General features: G+C 43.9%; 1 protein-coding gene across 1 annotated transcript; it reads left to right on the top strand.

Annotated features, from left to right (window-relative positions):
- The first annotated feature begins 14,384 nt into the window (after positions 1–14,384).
- On the top strand, positions 14,385–15,347 carry LOC147693396 (olfactory receptor 56A4-like). The gene has a single exon (XM_086935959.1). It carries the CDS (start codon positions 14,385–14,387, stop codon positions 15,345–15,347), a length of 963 nt encoding a protein of 320 aa, XP_086792085.1.
- The last annotated feature ends 343 nt before the right edge of the window (positions 15,348–15,690 follow it).

Genomic DNA, 15,690 nt, shown 5'->3' with positions numbered 1-15,690 from the left:
CCCCAGAGTCTCCAACTTCCTGTTCCTGCCCAGCAGGCTCCTCCCAGTGCTTTGACCATGTCCTGGTCACTTTTCATTTGGATCTGGAGGGATTACTTTTTGTGGCTGCTGCTGGATATTTGTATTTGAGGACTTTTTGTTTGGATCACTTTTGGATTACTTTTGGATTTGAGATTTTACAAGTAAGTTGGTGTTGTATGTTTGGGGCATTGCATGTTGCTGCAAATACAATTTTTTTTACTTTTTCACAACTTTAAAAAATATATATTGTGGGTAGGCACAGTATCCAGTAGGCCCAGGGTTAGTCATGCGTGCATGATACAACTGTTTCTGTGAGTTTTGTTGAACTTAAATATCATTTATGTCATGGAATTGAATAGCTCACTGTTATATGTGGATTTTTATTTTTATTTTGGGGTGCGTGTAAAGCCACACTAGCCAGTAAGCCCAGGGATACTCAGTGGTGCATGGACCAAGGCTTTCTGTGGGGTCTCTTGAATTTAAACCTCATTTAGGGCATGGATGGCATTGGATTGGGGTGATTGTTGTGTGTATTTTGATTTTTTAGGTGTTGTTGGGGCCTGATCCATGGCCTGGCCATGTGGGTAGGGGCCATTTTGGGGCCTGGTTCAGGGCCTGCCCATGTGGGTGTGGGTCTAGGGATCATTTTGAAGCCAGGCAGTGTGCTTTGTGCCATAGGCCTGCACCCAGTCTGCCCTGCTTTCATCCATTATGCCCAGGGGTACTCAGTGGTGCATGGACAAAGGCTTTCTGTGGGTGGTCTCTTGAATATTTTAAAGATAATTTAGGCCATGGATTGCATTGGATTGTGGTGTTTTGTTGTGTGTTTTTTGATTTTTGGGGGTGGTGTTGGGACCTGGCCATGTGGGTGGGAGCCATTTTGAGGCCTGGTCCAGGGCCTGGCCATGTGGGTGGGGCTCTAGGGGCCATTTTGAAGCCAGGCAGTGTTCTTTGTGCCATAGGCCTCCACCCAGTCTGGCTTGCTGTCATCCATTATGCCCAGGGGTACTTTGTGGTGCATGGACAAAGTCTTTCTGTGGGGTCTCTTGAATGTAAACATCATTTAGGGCATGGATGGCATTGGATTGAGGTGATTTTTGTGTGTATTTTGATTTGTTGGGTGTTGGTGGGGCCTGGTCCAGGGCCTGGCCATGTGGGTAGGGGCCTATTTGAGGCCTGGTACAGGGGCTGGCCTTTGGGTGGGGGTCTAGGGGCCATTTTGAAGCCAGGCAGTGTGCTTTGTGCCATAGGCCTCCACCCAGTCTGGCTTGCTGTCATCCATTATGCCCAGGGGTACTTTGTGGTGCATGGATAAAGTCTTTCTGTGGGGTCTCTTGAATATTTTAAAGATAATTTAGGCCATGGATTGCATTGGATTGTGGTGTTTTGTTGTGTGTTGTTTGATTTTTGGGGGTGGTGTTGGGACCTGGCCATGTGGGTGGGAGCCATTTTGAGGCCTGGTCCAGGGCCTGGCCATGTGGGTGGGGTCTAGGGGCCATTTTGAAGCCAGGCAGTGTTCTTTGTGCCATAGGCCTCCACCCAGTCTGGCTTGCTGTCATCCATTATGCCCAGGGGTACTTTGTGGTGCATGGACAAAGTCTTTCTGTGGGGTCTCTTGAATGTAAACATCATTTAGGGCATGGATGGCATTGGATTGAGGTGATTTTTGTGTGTATTTTGATTTGTTGGGTGTTGGTGGGGCCTGGTCCAGGGCCTGGCCATGTGGGTAGGGGCCTATTTGAGGCCTGGTACAGGGGCTGGCCATGTGGGTGGGGGTCTAGGGGCCATTTTGAAGCCAGGCAGTGTGCTTTGTTCCATAGACCTGCACCCAGTCTGCCTTGCTTTCATCGATTATGCCCAGGGGTACTCAGTAATGCATGGACTAAGGCTTTCTGTGGGAGGTCTCTTGAATATTTTAAACATCATTTAGGCCATGGATGGCATTGGATTGTGGTGTTTTTTGTGTGTTTTTCAATTTTTGGGGGTGGTGTTGGTTGCTTGGCCATGTGGGTGGGGGCCATTTTGAGGCCTGGTCCAGGGCCTGGCCATAAGGGTGGGGGACTAGCGGCCATTTTGAAGCCAGGCAGTGTGCTTTGTGCCATAGGTCTGCACACAGTCTGCCTTGCTTTCATCAATTATACCCAGGGGTACTCAGTGGTGCATGGACAAAGTCTTTCTGTGTGGTCTCTTGAAGTTAAACATCATTTAGGGCATGGATGGCATTAGATTGAGGTGATTCTTGTGTATTTCGATTTTTTGGGTGTTGTTGGGGCATGGTCCAGGGCCTGGCCATGTGGGTGGGGGTCAAGGGGCCATTTTGAAGCCAGGCAGTGTGCTTTGTGCCATAGGCCTTCACCCAGTCTGCCTCCTTTCATCCATTATGCCCAGGGGTACTCAGTGGTGCATGAAACAACTCTCTCTCTGTGTGGTCTCTCTTCTAATAATGTAAACATCCATTTTTTATTAGAAATAATTGCAATTTTTATTTTTGATCTTTCCGTTTTTGGGTTTGTTGTAATAATAATAAATGCCTAGTTGCAAATATTAATTGAAGCACGACATTTGCAATATTTATTTAACTGATGTTCCTCTGGCTTCCTTGCTTTTAGGTGCACAAAGAGAACCACGAATCATCCTCATTGTTCATCATCAGTGCCAAGAAGAAGTCCTGCTGCGGTGTGTGCAGCACAACGTCACGTGACGTCAAGCGTGGCCACAGACAGCTCTGCAACTCGTGCAACTGCGGCCTGCTGTTCCTTTGAAATCTTAAGAAGAGGGGCCCAAAGAAAGGTGGCCGTACCTCCTCTACCAAGAAAGTTGCCAGTGCTACTGCCAGTAAGAAGGAGCAGAAGAAGCCAGTGGCGCCACTTACCAAGGAGACTGGTGTGCCCACAGACAGTTTTTTTGGGAAACAAAAAACTACGCCTGCGGCAGCGGTGTCCACCGGGGACCAAGCTGGGAGCAGCACCTCAGCTTGATTGGTCTCAGTGCCACCACCACACCAGGTTAGGCCCAAGGCCATGAGTGCCGCAGAGGCAGTCACTTTAATTGCTCAATCACCATTGACCAGTGATATTGGCATTGACTCATCGCAAGAAAGTAGCATCCAATCAACGCAGGGTGTAATTCATCTGATGAGTGTTCAACCACAGCCGCAACGACAACCACAGGTGCAACAAGGAGAGGCGCAAGGAGAGGCGCAAGGAGAGGCACAAGGAGAGGCACAAGTAGAGGTGCAAGTAGAGGCGCAAGTAGTGGCGCAAGTAGAGGTGCAAGTAGTAGCGTAAGTAGAGGTGCAAGTAGAGGTGCACGGATAGGTGCATGTATAGGCGCATGGAGAGGCACAACTGCCCACAATGCTTGTTCCTCCAGAAGTAGGGGCAAATCAGGAAATCGAGATTCAAGCAGAGGTATCATCCGAGCAAGCCACTCCTACTGATGATCCATTGTCTTCCAGATCCCCAGCAAGAAAAAGGTCAAGGAGGGCTAGAACAAGTTCTTCTTCAAGCCCCCTTCCTTCTGATGATCTTGATCTTGATTGGAATCCACCAATGCAGTCTGAGAGGGAAGCACGCCATGAACCGACAAAGGGGGCTCAGCCTAAAAAGAAGGTTCTCGCAAGGCTTTCACTTATGGGTGATGACGACGAACAAGAAGTCGAAGTGGTGGATTCTGCTGCTGATGAACAGTCTGACGATGATGACCTAGTCATCACAGTCGTCACTCCAGCCCCAGCGGGCATGCAGCAGACAGACATTTTTACCCTATCCCGAATTGCTGCTGAGCGGGATGTGGGCGGTGTGGCACTGGTACCACCACCAACACAGGTAACTACTACACCAACACGACCTACAGCTGCCATATTTTCTCTTCAGAAGGGCCGGCAGGGACCTCCATCCAGCTGGACCTCCGTTACCTCAAGTAGTAGTGCTGTAACTGTAAGTACACAACAGAGTCAAATTCGGCCCCGCCCATCCTCCACTTCATCTGGCATTGAAAGTAGCACCTCCACCACCACCACTAGACATCTCAACACCCCAGTTTGGGACTTCTTCAATGTTAGCAAAAAGGCGGAAAACCTAGTTATTTGTTCGATTTGTAAAACTGTAGTTAGTCGGGGTAAGCTTGATACCAACTATGGTAATCTCCAAAAACACCACACTATCCAGTGGGAGGAGCACCTAAGTAAGATCCGGGAAGCCAAAAGTACAATTCCAAATGTAGACATTGATATTGCATCTGAAGACGAAGAGGAGATGATCGTGCAGGGGGGCAGTGAACAACCGAGAGACATTTTTCTGGTACACACAGAACCCCTGGCAGCAGCACTGCAGTGGTAGCGCCCACGCCCTCCTCTACCCCAACAACATCAAGGATGCACAGTACTCTGGTAGAGACACCAATGTGAAAAAGTACATCAATGAGCCTAACTGGGTTGAAGAGGTCTGTATCCTCATCACATATGAAAACGGTCCAGACCACCATTATAAGCATGTTTTCGTCGGAGCACCATTGGAACGCAACCACCCAACGGCACGTCTTTATAATGCAATGCTGGCTAAAATGTAAACGCTGGACCTTCTCCCTTTTTCTTTCGTGGAAGGGGTGGGTTTTCGACAATTTGTGGCAACAGTCCGCCATAAATGGAAGGTTCTTAGCCGGTCCTAATTTGCCAGAGTTGCGGTTCCAGCACTACATCAAGATGTGCTGGAGGTGAATGGGGCAGCTTTGCAGAAGAGTGCTGTTCACAGTATCCACCTGACAACAGAAATGTGGACCAGTTGCCAAGCCCTGTATTACATGTGCATCACTTCACACTGGGTCTCTTTGGCAGGGGTTAGAGAAAAGATGTCTGCAGGTGTTGTTGACACTGCCACAATTTTTCAAGCTAGTCGGTAACATGCAACAGTAGCCATGTTTGCCATGGTGACATCTCATACTGCAGTAAACATTTTGGAGGAGTTTAACAGTTAGGTCTTTGAATGGCTGCATCCAAGAAAGTGCACGATTGGTTATGTTTCCACGGATAATGGCAGTAATATAGTTAGGGCCATGAATGATGGTGGCTATTTAAGAGTGCTGTGTTTGGCGCACAGCATTAACATTGTTGTCCAAGATTTCTTGAAAAAAGAAAGCACAGTCAGCAAGTTACTGACCACCTGCTGAAGAATCTGCACACATTTCAGCCATTCTTTTAAGGCCCGGAAGCAGCTGAGGAAACTTCAACATGAACGTAGAGTGCCAGTCAGAGGACTCATCCAGGAGGTGGTAACACGTTGGAACTCAACCTTCTATATGCTTGAGCGTCTGTCTGAGCAGTGCTTGGTAATCAATGAGTATGTCTTTGCACTAGGTTCTTCTATGAAAGACATGAGGCTAGACTTTGATGAATGGGACTTAGTGAAAAGCCTGACAGACATGCTTTGTCCTTTTGAGGTCTTCACACATGAAGTCAGCTTGGAGGACTGTACTTTGGGCAAAGCTATCACATTGTTGCGCATGCTAGAACACCAACTGAAGGCGGTGTCTTCAACGTTCAAAGATGATACTGACAAGCAAGACGCATATCAGTTGGTGGAGAGCTTATTAACCCGCCTAGTTGACAATGAAAGGCTTAAAAAAATACATACAGTACAACATTACATTTGTGCTACTATTCTGGATCCACTGTACAAAAAGGCACTGGTCAGCAAAGCATTCATTCCTTTTACTGAAGCAGATGTTACAAAGTACAAACATTGGCTAACTCTGTCAGCCACTCGGTTCGAAAAAGAGCGGCAGGAAATTGAAGAAACCGGCAGAAGTACTACTGAATAAGCAGGCCATCCGGCGTCAAGGTCCACTTCTGTGGCCGAAGGCAGTCACTTTCCCTCACAGCTGTTACCTACACCAGCAACCGTATCATTACCCTCACCTGCAACAGGCCCAGCCATAATTTTGTCGGAAGTGGATTGGATAACTCATCAAGGGTTTGCTCATTCCAGTGCTGATGCAAAGGCCAAAGATGGTACACAAAGTGGAGCAGCCCTGGATGACTTTGAGTGGATGGTGCAGGCCTATCTGGATGACCCAACAGAGGTCTACACTGATCACAATCCATTGCTGTATTGGTTTGGAAAAAGGGGTCAATGGCCACTGATCACCAAGCTGGCTCTAAATTATTTGTCTTGCCCACTCGCAAGCGTGTCTTCTGAATATGTTTTCAGTGCTGCTGGTGCCATTGTAACTTCAAAAAGGACCCGCCTCTCGCCCAAAAATGTGGAGAGGTTATCAATGATCAAGATGAATCAGCACTTCATACCACCAGATTACAAAATATGTGAATCCACGCAGGAAGAAGAAGACACCAACTTAAATGACGGAAGATCTTCACTGTTAGCTGACCTACTCCCGCCTCAATTCACAGAGTTTGAGGACGAGCTCTACTTTTGTGAAACCTAGGCCTGAAACTGACTGCCTTTTTTTTCGTCCTGACTCCTTATTCCCTTTTACTCCTGTGTGTCTTTCTTTGTTTTGCAACTTTTACCACAACAAAACTCTAATCACAACAAATCCATTAGCAGCACTGTCTTCGTCTTATTTCCATTCCATATTGAAGGTGCCGCTGTCTGCAATCCTGAAGTTCACAAGTTCAGAACTCAGTCATGCTCCTCTATCCTCCTCCTCCAGTCTCCCCTATCCATTTCCCTCAAGGCAGAGGGATGGATTACGCAGAATGAAGAAACTGTCGCTTCGTGGACGAGTCCCCTCAAAAGACGAGTCCCACTCAAAAGAAGTGGGGCTGGAATTACTGACTATATGCTGATTGCTGACAGTTACTTCTGAAATTGACACGAGAGGCTGCCCTGTGGGCCTTCCATTAAGCGCAAGATGCGGACAAAAGTGGAACAGGTAATGAATAATGAGATGGCATGCAGTAGACAACACTGGCTGTCTGGCTCTGATGAAAGCAATTTCTGTTTGTTTGTTGTGCATGAAATGAATCATCATATGTCTTCAGTTAATATTTAATCTTTTACACACTAAATGTAACTCAAGTCTACTCTGTTTTTTTTACCTTGTTTATTTCAAATTGTACTTCTACTGCAGGGGCCACTACGTTGCATCTTTTAATATGCAAAATGTCATTGGACTCACTGTGTGTGTAGACTGTGACTGCATGAACAACATTGAGTTTGCCAATGTACCATGATGATGGTGAGTCTTGATGATCAAAGTTACATACTATCTTTTTTCATTACAGTCACTCACTGGGATGGATGGATCATCATCGTCGGTTTACGGAAGAACTATGGCCATTTCGTGAGTGGCAAACAGGTAAACCAGTCAACAACAACTACAGCAGAACTACATGTCTGTCTAGTCGTGGTATGGAGTGGTCGAGCCAGTGTAGCGTTATGCCAGAGTCCAGACAGCAGTTCATGTAAAATTGTGGCTATGTGGCTTGCTGAATACAATTAGATATGCTTTGTCTGTCTGTGTCAAAGATGTATGCTACATCAGGTTGCTTCACGAGGTGGTGCCTGCCTTGACAGTCTGCATGGCCCTGGCCTGCTGTTTGCTAATTACTATCCTTGAAAAGGAGACTCAGAGTACGCACTTTAGAAATGATGCTTGTATGTAATACTGTCGCCTCTGAAACTGAAAGTGTTATTTTTGCACTACACACCGTACCTTATATTTTTATCTCTGTGGTGTTTTAATATTACTTCCTGTTTTTCCATCAAAAATTACAGGCCGGCTTTTACCCTGTGCGATGGGAAAAATGATTTACTCAGGCTTACCATTAGCGATCCACAATTCTGCATCCGCCAGGCAGGCAGTGGAAAGTGTGTCTGGTCACCAAGATTGATCGACGGAGCGTCAGATGGAATGAAGGAGTACCGTGAATAAGAGGAATGCAACTTACCAATTGAACAGGACAACTACAACATACAGTTACAGCATCCTCTTCACTTCTCCCTATCTTTTAAATAATGTTATTGTTGTGAACTTCTACGAATGTGACTCTGTGCGTTTCTTTGCTCTCTGCTTCAAAATTATCCCTCCAGCTATTTGATAAGTTGCTTTGCTATTTTTAAAACTAATTTAATGTACTAATAAGTGTTTATTCGCTCTGAGGGCAGATAGGCAAGTGAAATTGCGTAATTACTGCAGCCCTGTACTGTCAAATAGTTTCTTCATAGTTAGTAAGTTGTAGTAAGTACACTTTTCAGTAACCTAACCATCCATTTAGCAAACAACTTCATGCATGCAGTAGTGCACTTCCTTTATGTCCCTTAAAAGATTTATGGATATCTTCGTATCCAAAGATTTGTTTTTCTTCATTTGTTGTTTGTCCATGCTGTGGTTTTTTTCCTCTCTCCACAAAACGTTCCCAAAAACCCCCATTCCCATCCATTTTTTGAGGTGTGACTAAATGACAACAATAATTCCACACACTTGCTAGGGAGGATAAGGTCATAGCAACAGAAAATCAATTTCAAGGCTGGTGAAGGAATCCAAGGATATATTCCTACTGTGTACTGTACTATCTATCGTACTGTTCTAATGCTACACTCAGGCCACTCAATGTTTCATTTCCTTTTTTTTCATATGCTGCTACTGCTAGTGTGTACCACTACTACTACCACCACAACGATGACATTTCATCTGTCCAGGATTCCATAGCCAACCTTAATCACCATTTGCCATGCACTCAGCCCTGTGCCTAGCTCTATTCTCAAACACGAATCACAGGTAAGATAAGCATTTTAGGGGAGGAAGAATAATGGAGTAGGAGGAGAGGAGAGACTGACGGTAGTACTAGTAAAGTAGTCGGACAATTGAAATCACTAACTCTGTCAGTGGCACTTTTGTACAAATTTGGGCGGTTAGACAATTTGAATCAACCAGCCAGTTAAGTTTCAGGAAAACAAACGTACAGTTAAACCCCCCCACAAAACAGTACAAAAAACGCGTATGCTATGTTTAAATAGAAATAAATACTTATTGGAGCCCTAACAAAAATAAACTATCCCACAAGAGGACCCGACCCACCCCCTCCCCCTACGAATGTCCATGAAAACAAAGTCCCCAAAGTCCAAAAACCCCAACACCCAATTCAAACCCCCTCAAAAGTCCTTAAAAAAAGGGCAAGGGACAGTCTCTTCTCTACTTCCGCCGGCGGTGTCCTTTGGCCAGGTGGTCACAATGCTATCTGCGGAGGTCCTTGAGTAGGGTTTTCAGCCTCCCCACCTCCTACTCAAGGTTGGACACTCTGAGGGTCAAGCGGTGCAGACGAGCCTTGCACCTGCTGTGGGGGTCAGCTGATTTTTTTGCTGCTTGGCGGTGGGGGGTGGCTGCGGGACCGCAGCTCCGTACCGCTGAAGGCTTGCGCTGACTGGATGACCCAGGGTGGGCGGAGGAGGATGCAGCTGTTGTGGAGAAGCGTGGCTCAGTGGTTAGAGGCGGCAGACCTAGAAGCTTCTCACAGGGGAATACCAGGACGGGTTCCCTAAGCAAGCGCCGGGACGCTTACGGGCAGCTGTGCGCTTTACAAGTCCAGCACATTTACATTTACATTTACATTTACATTTACATGTTGATGTCGACTGCAACTGCGTGTCCTCCTCCTCCTGGGCCACCAGCCGCCGATATTCGTCGACAATTGCCTCCAGCGTCCGATGCCGGGCTCGTCAAGCCAACTCCTTCCTTGTTAGTTTGGAAGGAGCATCTATATGAAGAAAGAAAAACATACTGTAACCAATGCTTTTTAAGATTAACACAAAATAATTCAGCAGAAAGTTGTGTCACATTAGCACTAGCAACTTGCAAGCACAGTATATAACATTTGTGCCACGTTTCTATCTAACCTCCCACTTCGTACCCCTCTGCTCTAACATTAGTGGGAGTTTCAGGAATTCTACTAGCTCTATATGGGCTCACTACATTAGACTCAGACAATACATCAGTCTTCTTCTTCTCTCTTGTTTAGCGAAATTGATACGTAAACTTGTGGAAGCCGGCATAATGCCAGCGCAGTCAACTTGCACCCGAGAAAAACAGACACAAGCCATGATGACACATACTTGCGTTACTGTACCAGTCCAGTACATGCAGGTGGTGAAGCTCTTACTTTTCTATTACGGGTGGCACTGGCCATACTCTTTTAAAAGGGCTACTGCTTAATTAATTTAACTTTCACCCTGCACTGCCCCTGACTACTACAAAAGGAAAATGAAGAAGATAAATAATATGATCATCTATCCCTTCACAGGATATTTGCTTACATATGGGATGACTTTAGGTGCTTTGTTTTTTATTGAGTGAACACCGATAGGCCACACATGGAGTTGTAATAAAATTATTAACAGAGGTAGTGAGTGGTCCCTGTAATCGCTTGATATATGCTGTGCTTGGAAACTACTGTTTCTAGTCATGGCAGAATTCTGAAAAATTACAACTTCTTTTCCTCGGCTTTGCTACTCTGGCACAGACGTGTGGTGTCACACTTCCTCTTCAAAGTAACACTTCATCCAAAGACCGTCTACTCTGTCTACATACACCTATGCTATCTATGAGGAAGATAGTACCATGATCCAGGCATCCATCCATTCAAAGTAAATGTCAATCATTCTTCTTAATTTCTCAACTGGACAAACCTTACTTTTTCTCACGGAAAAACATCCTTTTTATTTTATTTTGGAAATCGCCAGCCATGCATTTGTGCTTGACTTGCATTTGAATTTGAACCAAAGGATATATTGCGCATAAATACAGTTTCTGTTTCACTCACCCAGGCAGTCCTCTTTCCTTTCTCCTTCCACCCATCCTTGCTTCAGCCTTCAACCGGCCATGCATCATATTCCCAGCCACCTCGGGCAGCATTCAAAAACATGTATCATTCATTGACAGTCATTACTTTTAACTCGCTCGTCCTTCCTTACACCCTTCTTTCCCTTTTTGTTCATTCCATCCATCATGTTTATCTCTGATCTGACTTGGCTTCTCGATAAAACTTTCACAGCTGAGTTGAAGTCAAATTTAGAGGAGGCCATTGGTTACTCGTCAACTTCTGCCACTTATGCTATTGCTAATGAGAAGTCAAGAGTGAATGTCTTCTATCTGGTTGATAAAAACTTAGTTCTAAATTTGTAAGTCTTCTTAACAGTAAAGTGTACTTGTACTGTACAACATATACACCGCTGCAGAGAGCCCATTCTGCAGTCAGCAATCTCAATAAGTAAGGAATATAATAGCTTACCACTGCCCGCCACTACCGTGGCCTCCCCCACAGCAGTTCCTGCTGGCTGTGGCACCGCATCCGCCCCTGGAGTGCCCACCTCCGCGCTGGCCCCGGCACTGGTGTTTGGCTGTGCCGATGGTGTTACGCCTAGAAAATACATTTAAATTTTTAGATGCCATATACACCACTCCCTATTTTGTCTAGGAATGAAAAAAATGTACTAGTACCACATGAACAAAATTTAATAATTTGTTACTCTCTAGTCTAAACTACAAATTTCCCATCCTTCAGGGAAGGGTGTTTTTTTATATATGCTTAGCCGTAACATGTGATGCTACACTTTTTGGCACAACTGATGAATGCTTGCTTTTTAACATGCACCATTTTTCTCATAACAGACAGAAGCTTCCCTTCTACGAATAAGGGCAAGATCATCATCATATCATCATGGTCGGAGTTGCCAATGATTCATTCCGACCAAGACTTTAACCAGGTGAGGGCTCTCCCACAATTAATGTGTGAAATCAGCCACTTTTCAGTCGTTCACCGTTTGTTATATGACATTGATTTTAATAAATGTTTTTATATAATGCACAACGGAAATGTAATATACAGGGTACACACAGAGCTAGTTTTTTTACTTTTAATAAAGTTTTAAAATGTACATAGACTCTGTGGTTTGTGGTCATGAGTGAGTGAGCGACAGGGTTCGCAATTTGCAAGCATAAGTCCGTGGCTCTGAGAGTTCGGGTCTCTGACTCCGTAGTCTTATGTTCTGGGTTGTATAATTATTGGGATCATCGCTGCATTCGGGAGCTAAATGATGACTCTGACACACTAGCTAGTCAGTAAGGAGATTGGGGGTTCAACTTCTGTTATGACTGAGGTCTGTGGAAAGTCTAACTGCGCCTATTTTAATTTATAACCAATTCCCTATTTCTTGTCCATAGTTCTGAATAGTCCCTGCAACAGTAGTAGTATGGATTGTCCTCCTATCCAATCAAAAAGTAAACTAGTATCTTATTCTTGGTGGCCATTGACATTTTGTTGTTGGGAATTGTCAAAGCATAAACATTTAGAAGACTTCGATAGACATTATGGACAACCCAGAAGACTGCACTCAGTGCATAGAGCTATTGCTGAATAGAATAGGAGTTTTGTTTAACACCTTCTGCCAACTGTGCAAGCTTAGCTAGCTACTCAGACAGACTAATAATAATCTAGTAGTACCACAGAGAGTGATAGTAGAGGCAGGATAATAATTTAGAAACAGTCTACAAGAAGATCAAAGATGATTTAGGAAAAAATAGAATAATGAGGAACGCTTGGAAAAAATAGGTGCTGTAAAAGATAGGGAGGTATAATTATTAATAACAGGAAAACGTACTGAGGCTAGCAGAGGAGCCCTCGGCGGACCTATCCTGGTCTTCCTGTTGTTGTTCCTGCTCCGCCGGCGCCGCTACCTCCACCTATGTCCTCTTGCCCCTGGGGGATCTGATGTATATGAAAGAAAGACACAAACATGGATGATTGTTGTCAACCAAATGAAATATTTCCAAAAACAAACAATAACAAATTATTTGGGGGAAAAAGACAACAATTGCACTATATGACCTATCTGATGTGGTCTACTAGGATATTAGTATTGCTGGATACGCGGACCGTCTACTTGGAAAGTTATGTAACTCACTAAACCAACTACAAAAAGGTTCTACTAGGACTGGCAGGCAGCACTCCACAGCACGCAAAGTGACAGACACAGTCCGTTATGATTGCAGACCACTAAAAAGTTTCCTACTAAATAACCAGTCATATTATACTAAAACTATCAATCCACCACCACTATCTCTTCTTAGTAGCAGGAGTACAATGGAAGGACTGGTCTTGAGTCTCTAGTGTTTAGCATTACGCAGTTCTGTAAAGTACACTGATACATAATAATCACCCCGGCAAAATGAGCACAAAATTGAAAACAAGTAAGCATAGTAGCACCACCAGTGAGCAGGCAAGCACCTGCAATCACAGAAGCTTTTCAAACATAATTTACCTGCAATGCAATCGGCAGCATTCTTGCTCTTCGGAAAAAACAAATTGCAATGTCATAACACAGAGCAGGAGAAAACAAAGTAGTGGTTAAATATTAGCTACTACTACTCACCAAGGCCCGGGATCTCGACTCCAAGCAGGTTGAGTAGGTCTTGCTCCCAGTCGATGAAAGCAAAAGATAAAGATTGCCACTTATACATTGTTGTGTATATTTTTAAACATGTGTTATTCTTATGAATTTCGCTGATGATTGAATGTAATTTTATATTGTATTTTGTTTGCATTTCTTGTTTTTAGAATTAAATGCACAATATATTTTTCACATGGTTTCTCTGTCTGTTACTCTCCGATGTATCATTAATGTGATTTTAAAGAACATAATTGCCTAGGAATTTATTTACTCATAGTATTTTAGGATATTACCAGTTACTTCTACATCTGCGGATTAAGATGAAGTGTATGTTTGTGTGATTTGGTGAAATAGAAACTTTACATTTGCAAAGTGTTTCACATTTTACAGAACATGCTTCCTGGAAGGCAGGATGTTGGATAAGCTGAACAAAGAATTACCATATGTACTTCTTTTTTCTTGTCTAAATCTTTAAGGGCCAAACTGAAGACACCACATTTAAAGAGACATGCTGTCAATGATAGGGAAATGGTTATGTCCTTCTTGTTGTTGGATATTTTTTAGTGTCAGTGTTTTTATAGTGTTGTATATTTGTAGATAAACATGCTGATTATTTTAAATGAAGCAACAAACAGTTGTAAAGTGAAAATGAAGTTGATTCCATCCGTACCCAAACACCTCTCGCCATGTTCTATAAACAATATATATTTGACCAAGTAACATGCTGTACATGTCTAAAACCAATAACATTCTCTTCCAATTAATGCCTTCAACAGAGCATTTCAACGCTGATCTGGCCTTGTTGAACTCTTCCTAATTTATTACAAGTAATATTGAGCATGAATTAATCTAAATTAATTTAAGGTAAAAAGGCATGCTTGTAAATGACAAATGCATTTTTAATTATGTGTTTTATTATTTGATTCTCTCTGCAGATGCAGATGTGCTGGTACTTTTACTATGTCCTCCATCAATACCACCTCATTCTATCAAGTCCCCTACTTTGTGCTGATCTGCTTTCCAAGTTTCCAGAGCTGGCAGCATTGGCTGTCCATCCCATTGGCTTTTCTGTTACTTATCGCTGTTGTTTCCAATCTCACAATCCTGGAAGTCATACGCAGAGAGCAGAGCCTTCATGAACCCATGTACTACTTGATTGGGTTCCTCGCTGTCTTGGATCTTGGTCTGTGCATGGCCACCATGCCCAAAATATTGGGAGTCCTTTCCTTAGACCTAAAGGTCATTGTCTTGCCAGCCTGCTTCTTTCAGATGTTCACAGTGCATGCATTTGTTATAATGGAGTCTGCTACATTTCTTTTCATGGCTTTTGACCGATATGTCGCTATCTGTAACCCCCTGAGGTATGCCTCCATAATTTGCCTCAGATTTATTGCAAACGCCTTCCTGTTTATTCTGATCAGGAGCATTCTGTTGAGCGTACCTGTTGCAGTGTTAGCAGCCCGACTTCAGTACTGCTCCAGAAACGCCATTGAACATTGTGTCTGTGCCAATATAGCAGTGACATCCCTGGCTTGCAGTGATAGAACAATTAATGCTGTCTACCAGTTGACTCTGGCCTTCGGCATATTAGGGAGTGACTTTGTTTTCATCTGCCTGTCCTATTGCCTTATCCTACGGGTTATAATAAATATTCCAGTCAAAGGGGCTGCTACAAAGGCACTAAGCACATGTTCCTCACATTTAATCTTGATTTCATTCTTTTACACCATGTTGTTGGTTTTAATTTTCACAAATAAGTTGGGCAAGGTAATCATTTCTGATGTTCCTATATTACTCAATGTCCTTCACTTCATTATACCACCGGCACTGAATCCACTAGTCTATGGACTGAGGACCAAAGAGATGAGGCCAGGCATCAGGAAAATGATCCAGGGAAGAAACAGATTTTCAAATGTGAATTAATCAAGAATAGATATGGCTGTAGCCAACATTAGAAGCTTTGTATAAAGCAGTTGAGTGACATTGCGTATACACACATGTGACCTACCATATGAGGTGCTGAAGTGAGTCAGCATGAGTTGTGGTGCTGATTGAAGTGAATTAAATCAAAGGAGGGCTGCATATCAAACAAAACGCTTACAGTGCTTCGTCTGTTCAACAGAACCAGGCCTCAAACTGAACCATCCTGGAGATGACTGCAGTAACTTTCTGTCCCCAACACTTATCTAAAAATGTTCTGAATCAAACAATCAAAAAACCAATAGCAGCCATTCATGGGGGTAGAGTCCCTAGCTTACTATCAATA

The sequence above is a fragment of the Lissotriton vulgaris genome, chromosome 8 (genome assembly GCF_964263255.1).
Source record: "Lissotriton vulgaris chromosome 8, aLisVul1.2, whole genome shotgun sequence".
Lineage (NCBI taxonomy): Eukaryota > Metazoa > Chordata > Amphibia > Caudata > Salamandridae > Lissotriton > Lissotriton vulgaris.
Note: the sequence above shows the minus strand (reverse complement) of the source record. Positions and strands in the feature narration are given on the sequence as shown.

Bases quoted from the DNA above. Each gene is read 5' to 3' on its own strand.
- LOC147693396 (XM_086935959.1), top strand. From the start codon at position 14,385: ATGTCCTCCATCAATACCACCTCATTCTATCAAGTCCCCTACTTTGTG.